Source organism: Mercenaria mercenaria, chromosome 10 (genome assembly GCF_021730395.1).
Source record: "Mercenaria mercenaria strain notata chromosome 10, MADL_Memer_1, whole genome shotgun sequence".
Taxonomy (NCBI): domain Eukaryota; kingdom Metazoa; phylum Mollusca; class Bivalvia; order Venerida; family Veneridae; genus Mercenaria; species Mercenaria mercenaria.
The window spans coordinates 32,844,918-32,872,695 of record NC_069370.1 but is presented as its reverse complement, the minus strand read 5'-3'; the positions used below and the strand labels follow the sequence as shown (position 1 = coordinate 32,872,695).

Sequence of the window (27,778 nt, the reverse complement as noted above, 5' to 3'; positions counted from 1 at the left end):
ATAGAGCCATATTGAGAAAGCTTGACCTGCTACCAGCAACCTTCGACAAACCAAGATGGGTTTTAACAATTTTAGAAGACGGCCACCCAAGTAGCATTTCTATGAAATTATTTTGATATCTGACCAGTGATATAGATGATTGCATTTGAAGACGGTTTCTTATTTTCAGGTTTTGGGTCATGTTTTTGACAATTTGAAATAATAATGAACATTTTGGTGAATAATCACACAAAGAACGCGCCTATGAAATCATTTCTAAATCGGACAGTTTTTTGAAAATATGTTGTTCGGAAACATATTCAATTCTATTTCCTTTTAGTTTATTTATTAACTTTATTTTGTTGGGTTTAACGTCGCACTGACACAGTTATTGGTCATATGGCGACTTTTCAGCTTTGATAATGGAGGCAGACCCTAGGTGCCCTCCGTGCATTATTTCATCACGAGCAGTCACCTGGGTAGAACCACCGACCTTCCGTAAGCCAGCTGGATGGCTTCCTCACATGAAGTTCCTTTTAGATTTTTGAAGTTTCATTACATAGTGTATACATGTAGCCTCCTTAACTAAACTTATTAATATTACTCTGCAGTATTTCGAAATAATTTGCACACGACGGTCATTTCCTAATAGCATTGATTCCAAAGCCAATAGTCAAAAACTGATTATATTTATAAAAGTGATACAATATAAAAGTATTATAATTATGTTGTGATTACATACTAAATATTGATATGAAATTAAGGCTATTAAAATTGCTTTTATGATATTAAATACAACTAATATTCAAATTAATGCCCAAGGTAGGTTGAGTCAATTTTTCAGAATGTTACATCATCTACAATCCGTCTAAATTCATGATTTTATTCGAAATTTAAGTGCTTTGTGTGGATTTTATATGAATTGATTTTGTTTGCTCAGTTTGTTTCTCGGACACCGTTTCACATTATGAGATGCTGTATCGAGATTAGGAATGCATCAAATGGATCAATGAAGTAAAATAGTAAGAAACTAAAATGTGTGTCCATAGGTCACTGGTCCCCCCCCCCCCCCCCCCACACACACACACGCCATTTACTGTCAACTGTCAATGAACATGGTTTCATGATTCTACGTGAAATATTTTGAGATATATGCAACACAATATTTTAAGCACTGTATGCGTAATTTCCACTATGGCAAGGACATTAACTCTTGTCCGCTGACTGAAATCCTGCACAGAACACCACCAGGTGCACAATTTCACATGCTATATAACAATCATCCATTGTTCTATGACTCTAGATCAAAATGTTTTGAGATACATGCGGTCCTCTATGCATATTATTGACTAAATCAAGGGCCACAACACTGACCGATAGAAAACACCAGGTGCACAACTTGTCTCATATGACGAGTCAGAATAGTTTGACTAATTTATAACAAGCCATCAGTTTCCGAAAGGTTCCTTTATATACTAGTACTTATTATTAAAAATGACAACGCACTCTGACGACCTTGTTTTTGACAAATCAAAAATAATTTGAACAATCCAGGTAAATGCCCAACCCCCATACCCGCACTAGCGACAATGTCTTTGGACAAATCAAAATAATTTGAAATATGTTGCTAAAGGGTTACCCAAGAAACACTGGTTAGAATTATTTTCAAAGTCGGACCTGCAGTTCAACAGGAGAAACAATCTAACTGTAGTTCAGCCCTCTACGTACAACTAAACAACATAAAAAGAGGGTCATCCAAGAAATATCCAGGCTAAGTTTAATCAACTTCAACTAATCTGTTTAACCGGAGATCCCTTTTGAAAAAAAAAGTTAACGGAAGGGTGAATGATAAGTACGACAGCACTTCGTGCTCAGAAGAGCTACAGAGTAAAAGATGTCTGAGAATTTTTCCTGAATAAGAGTACAATGTGGTAATTTATGTGCAAAGTCCGCATTGTTTTAAATACGTGACTTTTTACTGGAGCAATCCCTTACATAAACATTGGGTATTGCGATTCAGAATAAACTGAAGTTATTTAAACTTTGAAGATTGTTTCGCACTAATTTCTTAAAATAGTGTTACAGCATTCTGTATATCTCGGAAGGATCTAAGAAAAGTGTTCGCATGAAACGGTATTATCATCAGAAAAGTCTGTTTGCCGCAACTTTTCAGACAGAAACAATACTATAGCAACGGCCTATCCCGATACTGTTTAAGGACGTCTTAAGGAACGCGTTAATATCAGATTGTCAATCGCGAGATAATTACACTATGTTTTCCAAGAGAAGTATTGGAACTGCTGACATTTTTGACAGATCATTCTGAAACTAAATATGTTATTTGATAATGATCCTGTTAGACTGACCCTAGATGTGACGCATTTTCATGCCATTGTCCCATTCATCATAAACTTATGACGTTTTCCTCGCTAATAAATATCTTTGGTGAAATGTTTCTAAAAGGGTCTCCAAATCACAACAAAATACTGCGTAGTAACACATTTTCATTTGTTTTATTACGAAAGACGTTAATTAACACGTTCGGATTTGAAAATTGCAAACATTTAATTTTAGGTGGAAATTTTGATTGTTTCTTTTGTCAGAATAATTCCTGATTCATTTTTAAGTATCGAGAGTATTTACATGTGTTAAATAAAAGATTATTTTAAATACGCCTTTTTGTTTGTATGATAATCCTTTTTTTTTTTTTTTTTTTTTTTTTTGGAAAGTTGTCTTCTCGTTCAATATCTCATCTAGCTTAAATATGAATGTGTTTTGCATTTCGTCTAAAGCTTTTAAATAGCTATGTTTATATATTATACAATTCCTGTCTGTCATAAAGTTCTATATGGGGATTTATAATCTTGAAAAAAGTAACGATCAATGTCACTTTTTCCAGGTAGATAAATCCACATATCCTCCAAAACTTGAGGCAACATTTGTTTTATCACTTAATGCAAAAACTTAAATGTTACTTTTTTATTAAATCCAAATATCTGCTGTGGTACTGTCATGATCTTACATTTTGTACGGTGTCTTATCATTATGACGTCACTGCTGGAGGTCAGAATTGGTTTAGCTCCGCCCAAGAGTCAATATGACCTTTTATCATTTGTCACGTGATGATTAGGCCAATGGAAACCGCTATAAATATAGATTTAAAAATAATCTAATGTAAAATCAGCATGCATCATTAGATAACAAGCCCACATTTATCAATGAAATATCAAACATTTAGAACTAACCAGAAATAAAACTTGAAAACCATTCAAACAGTTTCATTCTCAAATAATGACACGAACTTTTAACTGCATTTCCTTTCGAACATTTGCTTTCGAAAATAGCTCTCGATATATACTTTTTTAATGACCAAAAGTTACATAAACCAGAGCTGGGCAATGTTTGCCAATAAGTGAATACAACAATAATAATGAGCACACAGCGTGAATTATACACAGCCGATTTTAGCATCTGGCACTCCATCTACAGTTTATTTCAGTAATCATGTAGCCCACCTGTTCCTTAATAAAATAAACCAGAAATATAGGTTCAAGCATCATTTGCAAACTCTTGTCTGCTCTGTTTTCTAAATTTTAATAAAATGAATTTATGACCTGGTGAAAAATAACCTTGAAAAAGTTTTAAATATATTCTTTTATAACGTTGGTACCTAATGTAAAGTGTTTAAATTCTTATAAGAAAGTTAAACATATATGATATATTGTATATGAAATTTGCAACAAAAAAAGAATTTTTTAAATAAGTACCAATTAAGAAAGAAATGCCGAAAATGATATAAAAATTAAATACTTATTCAAAATTTATTAATATCGACATGTTTGTTATTCATTTTAGCCAAGTATTTAATACATGAAATTATTCAATTTTTTATGATTATGTAAAAATTAATTTAAACTACGGTGTAAACAGTTTTTACCAAGTTACCATGTTCCGCTTTAGACCTTGTACTTAAACCATAACTAACTCTTGAGAAGTACAAGTAATTTCCAATTTTTAAATCTAGTTAAATGTATAAATGACGAATATACTGAAACATTTTAAATTAAAAAAAAAAAGTGCAATCACAAACTCATATGACAATGACGTCACGTGAATGGGGAGCACTGAAGAGATAACAACGATTGTTTACATACTTAAGATCGTCGTATGAGACACGTGCATCTTACCGGACATTACTCATGGAAAGCGGGCGATGGGACGTTTGCCATCGTTAGTTGGCGACTTTCCATTTCAGAGACTTATTTAACTTCAAAAATACCCAATGTCGGATCAAATGAAACAATTTGGAAGGAGAAGAAAAAATGCAAATATATATTTAATAGTCAAAAAGTTTATTCAATTACCAAACAGACATTTTCAAATTTTCGACTTACTTGTTGTTTTCGACTTATTTATTGTTTATTTATGCCTATTTTCGCAGTGCCTATTCAAGTGAATCCATTGATTAGATCAATTAGTTGGCAAATATGGGAGTGCTAAATGCTTACCCGCTGTTAGTATGCAGATCACCTATTGACCTTCAAATGAATTAAGTTATTGTTTTCACTTCGCTACGCTCCGTAACTGCAAAATTTAATTTCATTTGAAGGTAAATCTATACATACAAAATTTAAATGGCAGTTTAGTAATTTTAATTGGATGTGAAATACGCGGGCGTGTTAGAAGTACACGCTGAGGCCGACTTTAAACACGGCCCACGTGCATAGTACTAAACCGTGATTTATCAGTATTAATTAGACAGTTAAGAAATGAAATTGATGATAATATTATAGCCGACTTTACCTGACAGGTCTCAAAGTGAGTGAAATCATCCTCTTTAATTGATTTAGCATATTTATGCAATGAATTATGATTATAAATTTATCTGCTTCAAAATATCTTACTAAGTCCATGCCTTTTAAATTTTCATTAATTCAGATACATGTAATAATTACAGTGTTTACTAGGAAGATTATCTGCATTTTTTAGAAATGTCACACTCTGTAATAAATTTTCATTTGCCAATATTTGCATAATCGATTTTCACACACTCTATCAAAAAGACCATCACCGTATATGACATTGCATGCAATTAAGACAAAATCACGACACTGAGAACGATTTGCGGCTTTTATGTGGGTCACGTGACAAGATGAAACAACATGGCGGCGATTAAATCGCGCTAAATCTGCACATTAGCGACCATAGACAGCGTAATGTCAAGTCTCCATTATTTCTGTGAACTTTATTTTACGATGTAGTTAGTTAAGAAGAAATGATGGGGCGATGCTTGTCAATTTAAGAAGCAGTGATTGAATTCAATCGGCGACAAATTGCCCGCACACAGTAAATTGTCAACGACACTCTTAAATGAGGACGAGTAGAAGACAAATGTTTTTGTAGTTCATTATTTCGTGTTTAGGCTTTCCTGGCCATTTGTAACATCCATACTGAAAAAAAAGGTTATTAATAAATACATTTCAGACGAAGATGTACAGTTTGCGTCTATGACTGTACAGTTTGTCATTCGTGTTCTCTTAGACTTCACTGTAGCAGCTGCGCTTGTCACGCAGAGAAATGGATATTTTTTGCCTATTGTTTCGTAAGTCAGAGTTTACGTCCGAAGGCAATAAATATGAGCCACGCCATTAGAAAACCAACGTAGTGCGTTTGCGACCAGCATAGATCCAGACAAGCCTGCGCATATGCGTAGTCTAGTCAGGATCCATGCTGTCCGCTTTCAAAGCCTATTGCAATTAGAGAAACTGTTAGCGAACAGCATGGATCCTGATCAGACTGCGCGGATGCGCAGGCTTGTCTGGATCCATGCTGGTCGCAAACGCACTATGTTGGTTTTCTCACTGCGCGGCTCATATGGTATTACTAAAGTACATTTTGCCAATCCTCAGTTCCGTTATTTGCTTTAGATGAGAACATTTTTTGTCTTGCCTACCTAGCGGGGAAAGAAAAGAATATCTCGGTAGCGGATCACCTTATTTTCTCGCTGTGGAGAAGACAAGATACACGTGCACAGCCTAACCTCATTAAAAACAAACGAAATTTTATAATTTACATCTTTTAAAGTTTTGTATTGATAGGCAAAATAAAATAATCTTATATGTCTGTCTGTGTAATAAGTGTTTTCCCAACGTTCGGGAGAGTGCGGATTAAAAACACCGCTAGCACAGAGAGGTGTGAAAGATCCTTAATCTGAACTAGATAAACCGTACCTGCTAACGTATGACATACGTCAAGCTACACGTTGATTATTAAAAAATACTAGCATTGAACTATTTATCTATTTCTTTATTAATCAACGATTATAATAAATGAGTACAATGATTTGGTAAATTTGCAGTTGAAAAAGGCACGGAATCGTTTATCTTTGATCTAAATACAATATGGTATCTGTAAATTATATTTTTCGACAAGCAATTCCCTCTGTTTCATTTTCAGCTGTTTAATTTCAGTTTGAGCTCTTATCTGCTAACTGACCATTTAAGGAACACCCGTTTCAACTTGCTGACCATTTCAATATGACAAATAACGACCTGCTGGTGACAGGCTAATTATCAACCTCTGAAGTCCAGTCGTTTGTGAGAAAAGGGCGTTGTAATAAAACTTTAATTGGAAACTGCATCAGCGCTACACGTGCAGCGTTAATTTGACCACCCTATAATTTATTTATAACCATATTTTCAGATACAGGAGAGTGTTCTCCTTTGTTGACATTAGCAATGGTTCACAGGACACCAGTGAAGGGTAAGGATTCGCTAGTTTGTTTGGGAATAACACCACTTCAGACGGTTTTCAAGTTAAAATACCGTTAAAATGTATATGTATTCAATTTGTATGGATGATTGATTTAGCGAATGGGGCAATGTATTCATTATGTTGCCGTTGACAAGTGGATAATTTTGTTTGTTTGTGTTGTCTGTTACTGTTCCTGTGTTTTATAACACAGTTGCGATGACTTCCTCACAGAGTAGACACACATTATAACGAGAACAAAATGGGCGAGATATTATGTATACAAATTATAAAAGTTCTTGAAATCACGAGAAAGCTTTGTTCTGCTTCGGACCCATTCATTTCGAATAACTGAACACCATAGTATACGTACGTGTATAATATATGGTTCACTATATTAAAATATAACTGTTTTAACAATGTTTTGGTCTTGAAGCCTTTCGACCCAGTTTGAGCCAATATATCAAAGAACTATAGACTTAAACTGCGCGAACGTGTAGTTAAGATTTTCGGTCTGAAACGGGTACATTTTAGGAGGGGTTATAAAAGCTGACAAGCGGATTTCAAACAAAGAATATTTCACTTTTTTTCATGGTATCTGTCAGGAAGTTTTCGACGTAGGTGTATATCTTTAATACAATTTAAAATCTGAACATACATCATTGTATGTCCATTCTACAGGTTATGGTTGGCCATACAATGATGTATGGTAGCATATGTTCAAGTTCCTATATACCGGGTAAAATATACAGATGCAGTCAACATTACATCACACAGCTATAACAGTACTTTCAGAGTAACCGTGCTGTCTTCATCAGCCGTGTTTAATATTTGAGCCGTGCCATGGGAAAACCAACATAGTGGCTTTGCGACCAGCATGGATCCAGACCAGCCTGCGCATCCGCGCAGTCTGGTCGGGATCCATGCTGTTCGCTTTCAAAGCCTACTGGAATTAGAGAAACTGTTAGCGAACAGCATGGATCCTGACCAGACTGCGCGGATGCGCAGGCTGGTCTGGATCCATGCTGGTCGCAAAGCCACTATGTTGGTTTTCTCATGGCACGGCTCATTTAAATGTCGGCGGAAAGGGTGTTCTTCCTTTATATCCCTAGTATGTTACCAAAATTTTTAATCTGAAAGCACTATAAAAGTAAAAAATAGAAGTGTCAGAATAATGGAAATATTTGGACCTTATATTTTACCTGGAGCCAGCACATTTTTATCGGTGATTTGGGAGGTAGATGCCAGATTTTTGCAAAATGTTGAGGACAGAATCTTTCCCTTTTAAGTAAATCTTGTGAGATTTATTTTTCATTAAAATCAACCATCCGTATCAAGAATATCGGCCTCTTACCCTTGCTCTCTTACGTTCAATTGCAGTTCAAAAGTATTAATATTTATGAAATGAGAACCTCACTATTTGAAAGAGGAACTCTCCGATATGTTTCAGTAAACCAATGAAAATCGTGAAATAAAATTCCAGTCATTTTGTATTGCGTTAATATGACTCATTATGCCGAAAGAAACTGTATTTCCTAAAGTCTCCGAAGGCTTTTATCTTTTAATTTCGTCTAAAATGGATATAAAACCCAAAACTGTTCATTTAGCTTTTCAATACAGAAAGTTACAGATCACTTAATTTGAATAGAATTAGAATTTCTTACCCGTGATCAATTTATAACAGAGGTTTAGAATAATCCCCTACAGATCTAAACCCCAACCCAACCCCCCCCCCCCCACCCCCACCCAAAAAAAAAATATAAATAAATAAATAAATAAAATAAATGTATGGCTTAGGGGACATATATCTCTGTCAGCGCATAACATTATTTTTGCTTTATTTCATCTGTTTTGAGATTTAAAGATCTTTTCAAAAATATAAAGCTTTGTATACATTATAAATCAAATAAAAAAAAAGAAGATACAAAATTTTGAAAATTTTAGCGAATAAATTTGAATGAATGTGCAGAACGTTTCTCTGTTTGTACATGGATTACGATATAAATCGTAAATGCATATTTTTGTAAAGTTAAGTAAACGTTTTTAGATTACCTGGTACCAAACATACATTTTCTCGTATTTGAATCAAAAACTGAAAAAAATAAAATATCTATCTGAAAAAAATAAAGTTGTATAAAATCATAAGATTTTGTTCACATGTTTGGCTAAACTGAAGACCCGAACATATAAATATATGTTTATAATTTTCATGAGCGACTGAGACACGTGGAGCCATCTTCATCATGGACGATTCCGTCAAGAGATGGTGTCATATGGGAAAAATGTTCAAACTAATGGATTCCGGTCATCAAAATTCATTTATTAATGATATATGTATGATACAATTTATACAGCTATCACTTACTTCAGAATATCATACCCCAGAAATTTTCCATTTGATTGCGTTGCTAGCAAACGGAAGATTTTAAGACATCAAATTTCATTTTATCACACTTAGTTGTGAGAATACGACACGGGTAGATATAAGCTATGATTTATCAGGTAGATGGCGAACTAAATTCTACATCCAAACAATTTATAAACACGCACATCGTGATAATCTCAGATTAACCATCTAAGCTATAATATTAATGACGTATAAATAAATGCCACTGTATTGGGAACTTGCCCCTCAGATGTTTAAATTTGCATTTTCTTTAAGTTCAAATCATATCGTGCATTTCAAGTGTTAGAGCGCATAGCTATGGTAATCTTCCTTTTTAAAATGACTTTCAGGTCGTAGGTGTGTTGACACAGCTCATGGAAAGGACAAAAACAAGGGCATGGTTGTAAGATGTTTGCCCTCGTGTGAACTTATAGTTTTACTCGATTCATTCAGTTCCTCTAAAATAGAAAAAAAATCTTTTCGAAAGTTTTAGTAACTGTACAAATTTCAAAGGCAAATTTGAACTTTTTGAGAGTTATTGCTTTAGGCAAAACAATCGCTGCATCCTATGCTTCATAGCATACATTTTAAAAAAGTAGGACGCGATATAATTTTAATATCATTATTTAAGAAATGATTTATAGCAAAAGAGTGTTTTAACACTATTTAAGCACGATGTGTGGTTATACGTCGGGCGTAATAATTTCACGAGGGCGTAGCCCGAGTGAAATTATTTGTACGACGTATTACAGCCCGAGTGTATAAATAGTGTTAAAACACAGTTTTGCTATAAATGATTCCGATTCTAATATGCCCTTAATCTAAACCAGTAGATAAAATATAGAAGCTCTCTTTCTTGGTCGCAACAAAAACATTTACGTCACCGTACGTTAACGTGACGTCAGTCTAGCTTAATAGTGTTTTAACCGAGAAAAGCATGTTAGACTGCAATATAATACATAGTTTATATACTTTGAGGTACGTATTTATCAAATTCTAATATGCTTTTCTCTGTTAAAACTTTCTTACGCTAGAATGACGTCACGTTAACGTGCTGTGACGTCAATGTATTCGTTGCGAAAAAGAAAGAGCGCTACTATATTTTATCTACTGTTTTAGATTAAGGGCATATTGGAATCGAAATAATTTAAAGCAAGCAAACTTGTATTTTTAACACTATTTATATATACACTCGGGCAGTAATACGTCGTACAAATAATTTCACCCGGGCTGAGCCCTCGGGAAATTATTTCGCCCGACGTATAACCGCCCATCGTGTATAAATAGTGTTAAAACACTCTTTTGCCTAAAATTATTTCTTAAATATGGTTGGAAATTCCCGTTTTACTACCAGGAACAACTAGATCTATCACTGAATTGCTGGAAACTTGAAAATTATGTCCATGAACTGACCGGAGTTTTTTTTTTGTTTGTTTTTTAACTGACCAATAGTAGAATTCATGACAACAATAGGAAATGCATTGTGCAAACTCTTCCCGGTCATCATGTTATTTTTTTAATATAAATACATTTAGACAACAAATTCTAATATGCTTTTCTCTGTTAAAACACTCTTAAGCTAGAATGACGTCACGTTTGCGTGCGGTGACGTCAATGTTTTTGTTGCGACCAAGAAAGAACGCTACTACATTTTATCTACTGTTTAAGATTAAGGGCATATTAGAATCGAAATAATTTATACTAAAACCGTATTTTGATACTATTTATACACTCGGACGGTAATATGTCGTATAGATTACGCCCGACGTATAACCGCCCATCGTGCATAAAAAAGTGATAAAACACTCTTTTGCTAGATCTATAAATTATTTTTTTAATTTATTTGTGGAGTATAATTCAGTTAAATGACTGAGTGTATAACTAAGAAAAAAAAGGGGTTTTATCACAAGTTTGACGCGTGACTTTCATGGCTATCGGGATAATGAAATTTCCTGTACCTTTTCAACATGGCAAGCATATTGTTTTAAACTAGATATTAACATTAGCTCCCTGGATAAATTGTTCTCTTTTTTTCATTGAACATTGCTGACAAATTAATCGAGTGTTTTCTCAATATTACAACAGTTATCTTGCAAACTCAAACAGAGTGTTAGTATGCTAGGTTGTTTTGACAATGTTCATGCGCAGAGATCTGTATATTTTAATGCAAGACCATTTAGACATTTAAAAAAAATAGTACACGTGCTGCATCTCTAACGTCATTAAATGGATTTTCCATAACTTACGTAACAAACTTACAATAACGTTTCACTAGGGCGTTGAAGTGTTTGGAGATAGCCAAATAACTCTTCAAGGTTAATCGCAAATCATACCTTAACTTACAATACAAATAACTTTTCGAGATAATAGCCCCTTCAAGACGATAACTTGAAACAAAATGCCATTACTACTAACACAAACATAGAACGGCTTTTATTTCCCTAATTTAGTGCTTAAAAGATCTATATTTAATTTTCGACTTGTCGGCTATACCACCTAATATTCATTCTTTTTCTATTTCTATAGCAACCTGGACCTATTCACGTGGCCAAGTATCAACTGTCACTAAAATGACCTATTCTAGTCAACAAAGATACTCAGTTATTTGTCAATTAGTCTTTAGCAATTTGTTTGATAACATTATGAAGTAACTTCTCGAGTGTATATCTTTATGCAGAACATCTCCAATGGCGATTCAAATTAGCCACCTAGGGACTGTGATATACATAGACTCGGTATAACTATATTTTCTGGTTCTTTGGGATCATAAAGTCCATTTCATGTATCTGTGTAACAGAGTTCAGATTAGGCCCTAAGTGAGGGGCGTTGCAAATTTTAATACTCTCGTGTACAGTTTCAATCCGACCGAACTTACTTTAATGTTGCTTGGTTCCGTTATATGCTTATCGAGTTGATAAAAACAGGACATGAAATTAGACATAAAGTAAAACATGATTGGTAATTTACGACTTTATCTATGTAAGTATTTTTATATCTAATGTATATTCACATTTTAATTTCGTTCGTAACTTAAAGGTCCATTACTAAGGGAAAGTGAGTTGGCAATTTTTTTCATAGCCAGTGCATAGACTTCTGCTAAACACTAAATAATGAAGATTGGCAGGTCAAAATTTACAGAAGGTCTTTGGAACTCAAAGAAATGTATGTGTATTATGTTGAAACAGAATGACCCCCCAGGTCTTTTTAACTTTCTTCATACTTCATAGAAAAATAATTGTACATATACTGCGATTTATTTTGAATTTCTACATACCAACTTTCATTTTCCAATAAAATGAAATAGTTTCTGTGCTTTTTAAAAGAAATTAAAATGTTCACTTTCCTTAGTATTGGACCTTTAAGGTAAGTGGTAAGTTAGTTACGACATCGCAAGTCATGGATAATACATTTAATGACGTCATATATTAACTAATAGTATGTATGTTTGATGTTAAAAAAGAAAAATTGTTAAGCATTAATCGGTTATGGCTTCGATAAGCTAATTCAATGGAAATAACCATATTTTTGGAACTTACGTGTTTATACCTATGTTCAGCTGAGTAGTTTAAACATTGATCGATGCAGCATGTTAAGAAGATGGGTGTGTTTCAGTGAATCATGGCAATGAACCTAACGTACAATAAGACATAGTTTCTAACTATAAATGACAAAGGTGACATAGGAATAAATGATAGTTTTATATTAGATGAATTTGTTTTACTATCAAATTTAGATAAAAACATAATAGTAACCGAAGTGATTAGACCATATACAGTTTTGATAACATAAGTTTTATAACCAATGAATTTTTGTGATCATCACAATTTTCATGCAGAAGAATACATTGGCACTGAATTATAACAAACATATTTTACCTATAGTATTATCATCAATGCGACAACACAGTAAATCCAATAGCATTGTTAAAAAGTATAATTAATAGTTGTTCAATTTGAATAGGCTGTATAAATATATTTCATATTGTTGATATGTAAACGAATAGTATAAGGTATGGCATTTTTTTTCTTCAGGAAATACATTAAGAGAAAACCTCTAGACCACTGAAAAGTAATAGTGTGAATTAGGTTCATGTGTCAAGCGAAATAAAACTTCTTCATGGTGAGATTTTGTTAATATTTAAAAATGATTAATTTGTGACTAATTGAATCAGCTTAATTAAAAGTTGATCAATAACAAATGATGTGTTTATTAGAATAGAAACAATCTTTTTTTCTTGTTTGTGAAGTAACAAAAACACTTAAAAACAGTTAAGCTGGAACTGGGGTGTTTTTACTGAAATTTGTCGTCAAAATAACAATAACTAACAATTGACATGGGCCATTGTTTCTTCTCTCAATAAAGATAAGATAAGAATTATCATAAAGCATTATATAAACTGACTGTATGCAACCCATTTAAACCCATTTGAATATACGACAGGAATAAGCCAGGGTGGCCAACCCACGTGACTTTTGGATACTGTACACACGGTGAAAATGTCCCGTTTCAGGTGACTTCCTTATTACTTGACGGATTTCCATTAGATAAAGAGCGTCGAATGCAGCAAAATGAGTATTTTCTTCCGCACAAAAAGTCTGTAATCAGTTTCAGTACTTTCCTCAAAAACTTGGCCCAAAGCGTGTACGTTGTCTACACGGTTAGTCCGCGAAAAGCAGTTGGGCGAAATGTTTGAGAAAAGTATTGAGAACTAATGACAGACAATTTAGGCTGAGGAAAGCATTCATTTTGCTGTCTTCGACACACTTTATTTTATGAAAATCTGTCAAGTGAGAAGGAAAATATAGGGAGATTGTCACCGGAATCGGGGCGTTTTCTCCGTGTGTATGGTATCCAAAAGGCACGTGGACTGGCCACCATGTAAGTAAAATTACAACATCAGCGTCATGTCCACTACGCAACTGAGGATAAATGAATTATAGTGATACTATACACTTATATTTATACAACTATAATACATCTAGCCTCCTTATATGAGCTATAATTCATCTAGCCCCAAGGTGTAGTGGACGCGACGCAGATGTTCCAACAAATTCTGAAAACTTAAGGTGGAAGTGAATCTCCTATGTGGTCTCCCATGAAGTAAAAACAAAAAAAGTCCCGCTAGGGGATGTAGTCACTGCGAGGAGTTCGGCTAAAAGGAATGCAGCAATCATTTTATTATTTATGAATTCAAAAAGCTACTAAAATGTACGAAAGACCCGTGGTGACATTTCAACTTCATGAATTCACGATTTCTGCTTCCTGATTTCACGATTTCCACTTCATGAATTCACGATTTCACGATTTCCACTTCATGAATTCACGATTTCACGAATTCACGATTTCACGAAAAAACTTCACGATTTCTCGATTTCACGATTTCATGATTTCACGATTTCTTGATTTCACGATTTCCACTTCATGAATTCACGATTTCACGATTTCTGCTTCCTGAATTCACGATTTCCACTTCTTGAATTCACGATTTCACGATTTCCACTTCATGAATTCACGATTTCCACTTCACGATTTCACGATTTAAACTTCACGAATTCACAATTTCCACTTCACGAATTCACGATTTCACGATTTCAACTTCACGAATTCACGATTTCCACTTCACGATTTCAACTTCACGAATTCACGATTTCCACTTCACGAATTCACGATTTCACGATTTCAACTTCACGAATTCACGATTTCCACTTCACGATTTCAACTTCACGAATTCACGATTTCCACTTCACGAATTCACGATTTCACGATTTCAACTTCACGAATTCACGATTTCCACTTCACGATTTCAACTTCACGAATTCACGATTTCCACTTCACGAATTCACGATTTCACGATTTCAACTTCATGAATTCACGATTTCCACTTCACGAATTCACGATTTCACGATTTCCACTTCACGAATTCACGATTTCACGATTTCAACTTCATGAATTCACGATTTCCACTTCACGAATTCACGATTTCACTATTTCCACTTCATGAATTCACGATTTCAACTTCATGAATTCACGATTTCCTCTTCACGAATTCACGATTTCACGATTTCAACTTCATGAATTCACGATTTCACCATCGTGAAATCGTGAATTCGTGAAGTGGAAATCGAGAATTCGTGAAGTGGAAATCGTGAATTCATGAAGTGGAAATCGTGAAATCGTGAATTCATGAAGTGGAAATCGTGAATTCGTGAAGTGGAAATCGTGAATTCATGAAGTTGAAATGTCACCACGGGTCTTTCGTAAAAATGCTTCGAAATTAATTCTTACTTGGATCATTAAATTACTTTTATATTGCTTGCTGCAATTATGTATTTGTGTACACTGCTAATTTAGAGTTTTCTCTCATGACACCCATGTTTCTAAAATGAACAAGATGTAGGACATTTTATGCCGTATTTTATCATTTAAAAGTTGTTTAACTGTGTAACATTATCTGCAATATTCAAGCACATTCATCTTCAACATTTCTTCGTCACATACACGTATATTATCAAAATAAACGTTATCTTTTCCAGTTCTGTTTATAATAAATACTTGTAAATACATTGCTTTATGATACTGCTATTCCTCGCAAATTAAAAATGTGATGACAAAGGCCGTCCCTAGCTTCTTTTAATCGTTTTTTAATTGCATTAACTTTAAGCACATCAAAGAAAAAACTTACATTTTGCGGGAGAATTAAGTAACAGCACAACAATTTTCATTGCCATATTTAGCATTCCAGCGTTGCTTTACGCGGCAAGGAGAGAACACGCGACTGTAATCCTATCTTAAGATTTCAGCGGATAATAATTGACTCTGATTAGGTTTTAATAAGATGTGCTTAATCCATGATGTATCAGAGTCTGGGTCGATGTTCTTAACACTTTATGCATCCAGTACATTATAATCAGATTCATACTAATAACGAAAGAATTGTGGTGAAATATAAAAAGAACACGATGGCTGAAATTGTATAGTGACTACATATAGCTATATCCCAACAGGAGAAAGATTTTATAAATTTTTCTTCTCTCAAAAATATCAGTGATTATGTTCTAGATAAATAATCTAAAAAGTTATAATTATTAGTATTTACTATACAATATGTAAGGCCGTTGCATTGCATGTCTTTTTGCAGATTTTATTTCTTTTACTAACGTATGTACCTAACTGCACCGTTCTACTAAACTAATACAAATTAGTCAAACTATTCAGTCAATACCCAGTTGTGTACTGTATGCAACAGTAAGGATAAAGGGTAATTCAAAACTTGGTTTTTCATTTACAATGTGAAAATTTGTCTTTTTAAGGAAATAAGGAAATAGGTGTCCAAAACCTGATGACAATCTAAATAATTACATTGTTACCAAGTAAAACGCATGACAAATACAAAACATAGAGCCTATTTAAATCCTTGTGGCTTGTGAAACAACTAAAAATAACGCAGTCGACAGCCTCCTCTAAACATTTGAAATAAAATAGTACATGCTTATGAATCATTACGTGGAAATTACTCACCTCCCGAAAGCCACGTTTCTTGCATTTGACTAAGATCTTGAAATAACTCTGAAAACAGAACAGTCGCCAGATAACATTTCATGTAAGTTACGTCACTGAGATAAACTAATGGTAAGTTACATAACTATTAAATAAAATATTTCATAGTGTGGTTCAGGATGTACGTCTCAGGATAATACTGTCAAAACATTCTTTTCAATTTTGATGTTCACCAATTTATAACATTAGGCTTTTTAAATTTAAACACTATAATACATTTTTGCTTGAGGTTTCTGTCAGGTATCCACTAAAAACTCTGTATTGAGGTTTTAGTAGGTAACTCACTCTTGAAAGCTCTATATTACTTCTTGATATATCTGCCAAGTATCAAACAAAAAAAACTACATTACATATTCTACAAGGTACCAAAATGAAACTATACATCTTGAGGTTTCTACAAGGTAACAAAGTACATTTTATATAACATCTAAAGTTTCTACCTGGTGTCAAGTTTAAAACATGATAATATATATATTGCTTAAAGAGTCCACTAGGTATCAATTTAAAACACTATATTACTTCAGGTACCAAATTTAAAACACTATACTAGTATCATATTATATCTTCGGGTATCCACCAGGTATCGCATTAAAACACTATATTACATTGTAAAACTTAGTATTACATCTTCAAGTATCTACCAGGTTCCGAATTAAAACTGTACTTTACATCTGGAGGTTTCTACCAAGTATCAGTTTACAAAACTGAATTACATCTTGAGGTTTCTATCAGTTATCAGTTTACAATACTGAATTACACCTTGAAGTCAGGTATCATTTTAAGACACTAAATGACACCTTAAAATTTCTACTAGGTATCAATTTAAATTACAAAATCACACTTTAAAGTTTCTACAAGATTTCAATTTAAGACACTGTATTACACCTTGAAGTTTCTACCAGGTATCAATTTAAATTACCAAACCACACTTTAAAGTTTCTACAAGATTTCAATTTAAGACACTGTATTACTTGAAGTTTCTACAAGATATCAATTTAAGACACTGTATCACATCTTGAAGTTTCTACCAGATATCACTGAGTCAAAAAGTTATATTACACCTTGAGGTTTCTACCAGATACTAGTATTGATTCAAAGCACTTTGTATAAATCTTGTAGGTTCCTACCAAATATAGTTTGAAAAAAAATATTCATTCAAAGTAACCTTTTATTTCCTTCGCAAAACGAGATGAAAAACAATTTATTTACCTTGTGATTCCTCCAGAAGGCCTTTCTGTTCCACAGAGGGTTTGTCTTTACTTTCTATTACTGTTTCTGACCTTTTATCAGGTGCTGAGCCCTTACTGCTTACCTCTTGCTGTAAACAAGTGATATTACTTTCAGCGAAAGATCGAAATTGTTATATATAGAAGCACTTATGAAAATATAAAATTTGGCGTTCTCGAGTGAAAATTACACATAAAAACTAACAAAACTGTCTTTTCATTTCATTCGCTTTTATAGTTTCAATAAAATGTTGCCCGTACTTGCAGAAAATGCAAAAAGATAGGAAGACACAAGTTCTATATCTAAGTCTGATATATTTTTTTTTACATTTAAATTACTTGGTGAAGACGATACGAGGTCATACAATATGTGATGCAACCAAGACTCTTAAAATGGTTTGTTAGGTTATAGTCAAGTAATGGATATGTTGAACATTTTAACATCTGATCATTTACACTTATTTATTGTTAACTTTTCTCTGGAGATATTTTTAAAATTTGACTTACCAATCTCGGTTGCTCAACTCAACCAAGACAGTATTATTTTAGCATAAGTATTACTTTTATAAATATATATGACACAGAAAATCATATGAATGAGAAGTACTGTAATTGCATTGATGAATTGAGTTTTAGCCAAAAATCATGTGAAATACAAGTTTGTAAAATTGTTTTACATCTATCTGTCTATCTTGTCTACGCAAGCAAGAAAGATAAAGTTTGCCTTTTAGTTCAGAATGTTGAAATAGCCTAGTAGCCTTCAAATGAAAATGTGAAACTAGAAATAATATCGAAACGAAGAGAAATCCTCAGCTTTTAAATACGACCATATGAAAGTGAAGATATTTTAATTTTTTATAAATAAAAACAATAAAATATAGAGTTTCTAATAGGGACCGTACTTTATGTAATGGGTCTTTTGTTCTTTGAATACATTTCTAATAGAATATACATATGAAACGTGATTGAAGTGATAAAATATTGCTTAAATGTGATTGGTCACCTACAGTTCTTTACATTCTTAGATATATTTATAAATAAATGTATATCGATTAATTCCTGTTGCGGGGTACTTTAGATATCTTTAACGGTTATCTGTTGCCTAGCAACGAAAGAATGCCTGGACCTTTCTGAAAGTGTGACATGCAAGCGCTCCGTGCGGGCCCCATAAAGTTTTGATAAATGAGTTCAGCTCAAACTGAGATGGCAAGCCTTTTGACAGATGGAAATATTGTAACTGGAAAAATAATGTTTTTCTAAAGTTGCAAATGAATGTTCGTATCAAAAGTACCCATGTCGTTGCATACGATTTAGCAGCAAAACAAATACGAAACTACTATATTCTATAAGAGATTATGATACTATATTCCTTTATAATTTTGTCAGGAAGGAGTATCAGGTCACCTGACAACAGAAAAATGTCAAAGAATTTTCAAACATCACCGAAGCGCTCAGCAACGAAAAAGAAAATGCGCACTGTTTTGGAAAAATATGCTGCCTAATTTCTTTTTAGACTAACACAATGCTGTAGAACAAGTATGGAAATATCGTGACATTTGCAAATGTTGTCATCAAAAATTAATAAAAATTGATAATAAGAATTTGGTAATTGTATAGTAACAATATCGCAACCGCAGAGCTGGTATATGTTTTCTAAAGCTTTGTTGAAATATTTATCAACAGAATTTGTTCATACTTGATCCACATGTTTCTTTAGAAACACCATACGACGTAATACATCAGATATACTGTACTTTAAAAGATATGTATGCAAATGAAAAACATCATGAAGGCTCTCGCATGTTGTATTAAGAAACATATGATATCTACGCTGCATGAAATAGAGTATTATGTTTTGTTATATTTATGTCGGTCGTAACAAAAAAAAATGAAAATTCTAGAAAATATCAAGTCCTGAGACACAACAAATATTTAAAGTGTTGATGTGGGTCATTTAGAATTGTCGCGACTATCGATTGTTACAATGGCCACGTGCGCATCAATGATAACACAAGAATAAAACGACATGGGGCTTTTAAAGAACCATCTCTACGGCGATAAATTGACTCGTTATTCAGTAAAATACATTCTCTGAAAGCTAGTTTAAATGTCTTAGTTCAAGAAAGTTATTTTGGGAAATAAAACGTGATCTTACCATCTAACTGGTAACATAAAATTATACTGTATAAACTAACTAAATGGCTTGCCGGTCAGTAGTCAAAAATATTGCCCGCGGTCTTAAGGACTGTTGGCCAATCGTTTTGACTATTGATATGTTATTCAGTAAGTGTTCAATTACATGGCATTTAAGATTATTTTCAGAGATATACTTTTCAAATTTTGTCTTATTATCCCAGTATCCACGTGTTGAATATAAACCGGTCATATAGTACACACTATTAACAGGCTAAAATATAATTGAGCCGTGCCATGAGAAAACCAACATAGTGGGTTTGTGACCAGCATGGATCCAGACCAGCTGGTCGCAAACCCACTATGTTGGTTTTCTCAGGGCGCGGCTCATATATATCATAGACCGGCTATTTTTATAAGGAGTCGTGTAGTATTTTTTGTTTCAACAGGGCCTGAATTGTAGGTAATGTACTTTCTTTTCAATAAATTTTGTCAAGATTCAGAAACTTTTCCTTTTCAGTTTAGATTTTCTTTTCAATTGAGATATAATTATTTTGCAAGCAGACACAAGCAGAATGTGTCCTCAGTTTTCTTCCTTGTCGATGTTTGATTTGGTAGGGGTGGTATTGGTGTGTTTATGGTCGTTTGTGCGTGTTTATGTGTTTGTTTAAGGTAATATAAATTTCTGAATGATATAGCTATTTATTTTTATATCGACTGTCTTGTGCTGTATGTAAATCTGTTTGTTCTTCAGTCATGTAGCATATAATTATAATTTATTCACAATTCTAATGAATAATCATCATCTGAAAGACAAAATCATTAGCACAGAATATCACCGAACGTGCGGCTTATGTATTATAATAAAAATTCACCGATTTAAGTCTCTTTAATCGTTTGGAAAATGTTGTTTTTTTTAAACTAGAAATAAAGAGTGTTGCTATTTCGAGTAAATTCGCTATCATAAGAGCGCGGAAATGTTCTTAAGTTCAGATATTCTCAACTTGAACATTTCATTAGGATATTCTTTAAAAAAATGTCCTTGAACGGATTGTCACAAGACGCACAATCGATTACATGCGTTTAGAACAGTTTAAAGATCCTTCCAGGAAACAAGACGCGGTCCTATACACACGGTCTCTATTAGTTTTAGAATATGCGAATTAATGAATTTGTAATTACCAAACTGAAAATACAAGCCGTTTTACATTCTTAAATAATTATTTATAAAAAGCCTTGTCTTGAAGACAGACAGACAGACAGATAATTTTATTCACGTAAACTATACAGTTTTTTGTGATACATGTATACATATAAATATTTGTCAACAAAAAGTCATGTAATGCGGACAGTTTTAACAATAAATAAATAGATGGAGGGTGAACAAATGACATAATGTTTATAAGACATACGTTCTACAAAATGTTTCTGAGTAAACAATAATACATTAAGAAAGTATGGTGTCAAGTATTACAATAAACTTGATCTTAAGGATGATGCATAATAAATAAACTTTGCGGACCTTGAAGTGATTGAAATTTAGGAGGATAAAAGTAAAGTGTTCATTGAAAGACAGCAAAAGAATAGGAAGGCCTAGCAAACTGCAAGCTCAGATTGTTGCTTTCCTCAGGTAAGACGGGAAATGTAGGACTTTCGTTGTTACGAATAAAGATATACCAAAAGCAAAATTACAGAACTTATTCCATATTTCAAGACTGGCAACAACGATCATTAGAACATGCTTTCAAATTTGACTTTAATTGGAGAGAAATTGTTTGATTTTGAATTTCTTACTTCTAACGTTAATAAAGGATATTTGTACTTAGTATACTTAGTAACTTGTGATTTGCTTCATTTGTCGACATATCTTTTCAGACTTTTAATGGGATGTAGTTGGCATCGAGTAACCTTTCTTATACAACATATAACATTCAAGGTAGCACTCCACATTTTTATAACTAAAAATGTATTTTAATATAAAAATTAAGAACTGACTATTTGTTAGCGTTGCTGAAAGCAAAAATGACATCTGTTAGCCATTTACAGTTGTTTTTTTAATAATTCTGTTTATTAGAAGTTTCTATTATGTAACTTACATTTTCTGCGACGTCAATGTCCGTTTCGTTATCGTCCCGAAGGTTGTCGTTCTTTTTTGTCGTTTTATCCAATCGTTGTTCATGTGACTGTGCCGACATGTCCATGTAACAAGTTATTTCATTGGTCGCACTACATTTATACCTACAAAGTAAAAAAATATCAATAAAATGGCTTACTACAAATAAAACTTCAGTTTAACGTGTCAATGTGGTTTAATAATATTAAAGTTTTTAAAACAAAAGTTTGAATCTTTATAATGTTTCTCCCGCTGAAGAACAAGTACAGAAAGTTTGCTTGGCCAGAAATGTTTTCTTTTGTAAAATGTATTAGTGTTAGGACTGTGAGTGTGCGCACGAGATGCTAAACTGAATGCTTATATGCTGCTTTTCAAAGGACAATGTATTTCGGACGGATTTTTTCTTCCACTTTCTGTTTCTTTTTTTCTAAAATGATGGAGCTTTAACGTCAAAATTGATGGATGCAGGGAGGCCTTGACAGAGTTATGAAAATGTTTTATACACTTGATAACTTTTCTACTACTTTTTCTACACTAATCAGTCTTCATAATGTTCAAAAGGACGGTGTATGTGTTACTTAATCAGTATTTTATAGCATTTTCACCAGTAACAGGTAACCATATTAGAAGCAATGTCATCAGTCGGACAGTGTTTAAGACATTCGTGGCTATGTATAATAACACGTGATATAAACCTTACTGGAATTTCAATGTCTTAAGTTTTACATGTTGTAATGCTACTGTACTTATAAGGATCTCCGCTTCAGATATTATAACATCATAATATAGTAACGCTAAAGAACTTGAGAACTTTTGAAAAAGTGATAAATATGCATACTCTCCTCCCGAACTCAACCCCTCTAACCATCCAGCCGCTCCCCCAACCCCAGTCAGAAAGAAGACAGGAAGAAAAACACCATTACACCATTTACTGGTGTATTTAACATCGTTATTTTCTGTAAGATTCTATTAATTCTATGCTCTAGTTAAACGGTATTGTAATACGGTTATTTTTATATACATTTAAACAATGCTTTATGTAATATCATGTATTTGCGGAATTCATAACAAGTTGTCTTTTAATGTCATCTAAAATAGAAAGCCTCTAAAACATTAAGCATCGACAATCCCTTCAAGAAGCTTATAATTATGTTACAACAAAACCAGGACATACCGTTTTTAAAAAGTAAATAGACCCCTGGTGACTATAGTAATATCACGTATGCGCTTTATGTTTTGTATGGAAAATTGTACGCGCGTTGGGCTATTTTACGTCCAAATAATACCGAATTCCGTAACGCAAATAAAGAATAAAAAAAGTGCACATTTCAAAAATTAGTCGTTTCAGATGTTAAACAATATAAATCAGTATTCAGTTTTTCACGTTTTAACTTCTGCTATTTCTCAATGTTAGATATATGTTTTATATCAAAGTAAATATTCAAACTTTTAATAAACGGATGAAAAAAAATACTTAAAGCAGACTGAGAAATATTCCATCGTTTAACTTCTTAATGAAACTGTATATCCTTAATTAGTAATAGTTAATGAAAAGGAAAATTTATAATGGTTAATGAAATGTAGAAATAAAGTAATTAAATGAGTTCTTAGCATTACTTATTTAAACAAACGCACGGGAAGCCACTATGTTGGTTTTCTCATGGTGCGGCTCATTTTATAACGCAGTTCGTAACCAAAAACATCATATACTAATAATACTTGTTTATCATTTTGCTGTCACTTTCAGCTAGAAGAAGTTGCATAGCTTAAAACTGTAAGTGATCATTTTTGGTACATGTTGTTCCAAATAGAGACATAGCTTTCATAAATGTCATTTCCTCATCTACTTAGTCTCTATATAGGAATATACCATACTATCCCTCGAATTTGTACTTTATCTCGGCGGAAAAAAATAGGATACTAATCTATGCGATTTCCAGAGAACTTGCTTAAATGTTTCCTTTGGTAATCAAATTCAAGCTCGACATGTGTGCAGTTGAATTATTACATAGTTTTCATTTTCAGTTCGTATGATTGTAATATTTCTATACATTACTTACATTACTATATTTCTGTACTACTAAAAACGTCTTAACTATAGCTGTATCACTAATATTAAGTGATATTTTTACAACTTGCTAAATAGTTTGTGTTATGTCTGTTTGAATTTCCCTACGATTTAAATTCGCTTTTTTTTTAAATATGCAGTTCAGTAAGTCAAGTTTATTAAAATATCTTAATACTTTTAATTTTTTAAGCATAACTCACATCAAAGTTATACTTACAATATCAATGAAACTTTTAAACCTCTGGATTACGTTGAATAAGATAGCTTCAATTATCAAAACAGCAGCATTAATAATTAATCCATAATCACCCTGGATGCTCACAGCTATTTTACAAAACTATACAGAGATAATGATATCTCTGGGCACTCTTAAAGACAGTCTAGCAACAGCCCTGTTGATGAGAATGCTCGCTACTCATTGGCCAATTGGTTGCTAGGTGCGCGTCAGTGTGACAGAAGAGGCGTGGTTTGGCTATCGGATAGACAAAACGCTGGAATCTGTAAACAATTCAATAATGACGCTGTTTCATGCTTAGGAACCGAAACACGTGCCTCTCTTCTTGGTGTCCTGTGTTTGAGTGTGTGGGTCTAACTTACAATTACACCGAAACGTGAATTCTTGCTTAATCATTCAACAAAGATATAATGATTAATTTTATATTATACTGCATTTTCGAACAGTTCCTATTTATGTCCGTTTCCGTAATTGTTTAAGAATAACTAAAATGACACAGGGAATATAAACACAAACGCGCATATAGGCTATAAGTTTTCTGCGATATTTTGTAACTAAATATCCATAGAACTGGCTGGCAAATTACCTGAGCAACACTCCCTCCAACAAACAGCTGTTCTGGAGAAACAACAAGTTTCTAGGAACCAAACTTGAAAGATCATTCTTTTCATTACACAAACTTTTAATCGCTTTGTGCTCGTGACACTATTGTACATTATGTAGAAATAAGGCTTACAAAATGTTACAGATAAATATTGTTTGATTGTTTGTTTGTTGTTTTTTCTTGTTTTGGGTTTGACGTCGTTTTTAACAGTATTTCAGTAATTAACCTAACCAGTGTTCCTGGATTCTGTACCAGTACAAACCTGTTCTCCGCTAGTAACTGCCAACTTCCTCACATGAATCAGAGGTGGAGGACGAATGACAGACACAATGACTTTTATCAAATCGTCACGGAGAACATAGGCCCCGAACGGGAATCGAACTCACGACCCGCGATCCGTTCTCCTTATTGAGCTAAGCGGGTGGGCTAAATGTGATATCCCAGTCTGTATCCGGAAGTGCCCGATTGATAGTGAAAGTGAACTGCATAGAGACTAAATATAAAACCAAAATATTAATAATCATTGTTTATATTTCTTACATGGCTCGGTTTAATTGCCAGCTTAACAAAGAAGAAGATCATTGTTTATTCTGTGATAAACATTGGTTGAAACGCGAACCGGTAAGACTGCATTATGCGTCAATTATGACGACACATTGCTGCATGACGTCCGGTTCTTTTCAAGTCGGATAAATGAAATCCAGCATAATTTTCATAAAAAATATTTCAGTGAGCATGTAAGAATGAAATAATCAAGGTCTTCTAGTGGTTTATTGTCTAATTTACAACGGTTCATCGCTCAGATGCTTGAGCTAACGCCCCTGTGCATCTGAACTCTGAACCGTGATGAATTAGACGACAACCACTCGACGGCCTTCATTATTTGATAGTTAACATATAAGGTATATTAAATCTTCTTGATCATCAGCATCTGCAACAGAATCAAGTACAACTAATAGATCAGTTAGAATCAGAACAGTTATTTTCTGTTATGTTCTTCATAAAGCGTGGGTGGTGCGGACATACGTATATGTTCTGTCTATTCTAAAATCACGACTAAAGACAAAGGCCGGTTTTCCCATTACACAGCCCACGTAATCATTACCGTATACAGCCATAAGTCAGCAGGAAAAAAAATCGGCTTTTTTTCACCCCTTATTGACAGTCAAAAGTACAATATTCCTAACGTATATAACATACTAACATGGCCTGTGTCTACTAGATTAGGACAATGTCTGAAAATATATATAGAATTAATTATGGCATTCCTCTTTTTTTACCACCGACTTATTAAGATAAAACAAAACAGCAGATGACATTGTCATGTCAGATATCATAACTGAATGACTCCTAATATAAATCGCTGGTGCAAAATTTGTGGTTTGTGTTATTGATCGGTTCAGTTGTTGACTTAAAGACAATAAAAAAGAAAATTTATTCCTGATCATGTTACTATTTACCGGCAATCCATTAAAGTTCTATCAGGCTTTTAAATTAATGTTAAAAAAAGACGAATCTGTTGTCCAAATAGAGACTATACATAATGGAATAGTTAGAAAAAACGCTACTTTCAATATTACACACGAAATTATGAACTCAATGTCATAAAGGGAGATAATCAAAACGTTGCATTTTATAGTACTTTCTATTATGTTAATCATATAGTCAAAACTATGACAAATACATGAGAAAACAACTATCAAAGATAGGATTTAACAAGAAAAAAGAAATATTTCGCAAGTGTCCATTTCACGTCAAACAGTCCCAATACGATATAATCACGTCAATATAGGTAATATTGAAGGATTGTTCATTGCAGTTTAATGGAATTGAAAAATGAGTATAACAAACACACTGTAATATGAATTTTACGAATTCCTTTTGAAATGTAGTATTGTACAATTTAATTGACCTGTCAAACCATGTTCCCGGCTTTCATGTTAATCTTATATAGGCTCGAACATAATATAATGAAAGCCGGGTCCATGTTTTGACAGGTCAATTAAATTGTACAATAATTAGAGTATTACTTGTAATGTGTATTTTGATTTTCGGATTTCCTTAAAGTAACTGTTACTGTCCAGAGATTTTACGTCCAATTGTTATTGAAAATGAAATGGTAATTTAGCAGTGTCTCCAATTTTCATAACACTATCTGATGACAGAGGCGAGAATAAAACAACCACAGGTGTGGAGATAGAAAAGTTGTTAAGTAGATATATATATATATCATACCTATATAACAATTTTCAATAAAATATCTATCATCAAAGGGTCCACCTTTTTCTTTTACTTTATCACATCACCATAGGAAGTTTCATTAAAATACCGTACAAATTTATCGAGACATGCTCCAGTTGTACGAGTTATGGAACCCATTGACCGAGGAGTGTAAGAGATTATCGCATCACATGGTCTTGTACTAGCACAGTTATATAATATACAAACTTAAAACGAAAAGGCAAAGAGGCTCTATTCCCTGAAAGAATCCTTAGACCAATTTATTAAGAAATTAGTCATCCACCTCTGATTCTTTTAGGGAAGTTGGTATTTACTTACGGAGAACAGGTTTGTACTTTTACAGAACCCATGAACACTGGTTACGTTAACTGCCCGCCGGTACATAACTGCAATACTGTTAAAAATGGCGTTAAAACCAAAACAAACATAAGTATTAAGCAATTCGCCATAAAGAAAACGGAGTTAGGTCATCACAGTTAAAGGTGG

General features: G+C 33.3%; 1 protein-coding gene across 2 annotated transcripts in view; it reads right to left on the bottom strand.

The window, feature by feature from the left end:
• Positions 1–24,592, bottom strand: part of LOC123559479 (ETS translocation variant 1-like) — a 38,116-nt gene extending 13,524 nt beyond the window's left edge. The window contains exons 1-4 of one of the 2 annotated variants that reach the window (XM_045351338.2): positions 24,430–24,592; positions 22,128–22,269; positions 17,882–17,990; positions 16,634–16,681 (exon numbers count right to left, since the gene is read on the bottom strand). In XM_045351338.2, the coding sequence (XP_045207273.2) occupies positions 16,634–16,681; positions 17,882–17,990; positions 22,128–22,232 (262 nt within the window). In that variant the 5' untranslated portion in view covers positions 22,233–22,269; positions 24,430–24,592. The remainder of the gene's footprint in view (positions 1–16,633; positions 16,682–17,881; positions 17,991–22,127; positions 22,270–24,429) is intronic. The other variant, XM_053552637.1, reaches the window with a different exon arrangement.
• Positions 24,593–27,778: the final 3,186 nt, after the last annotated feature.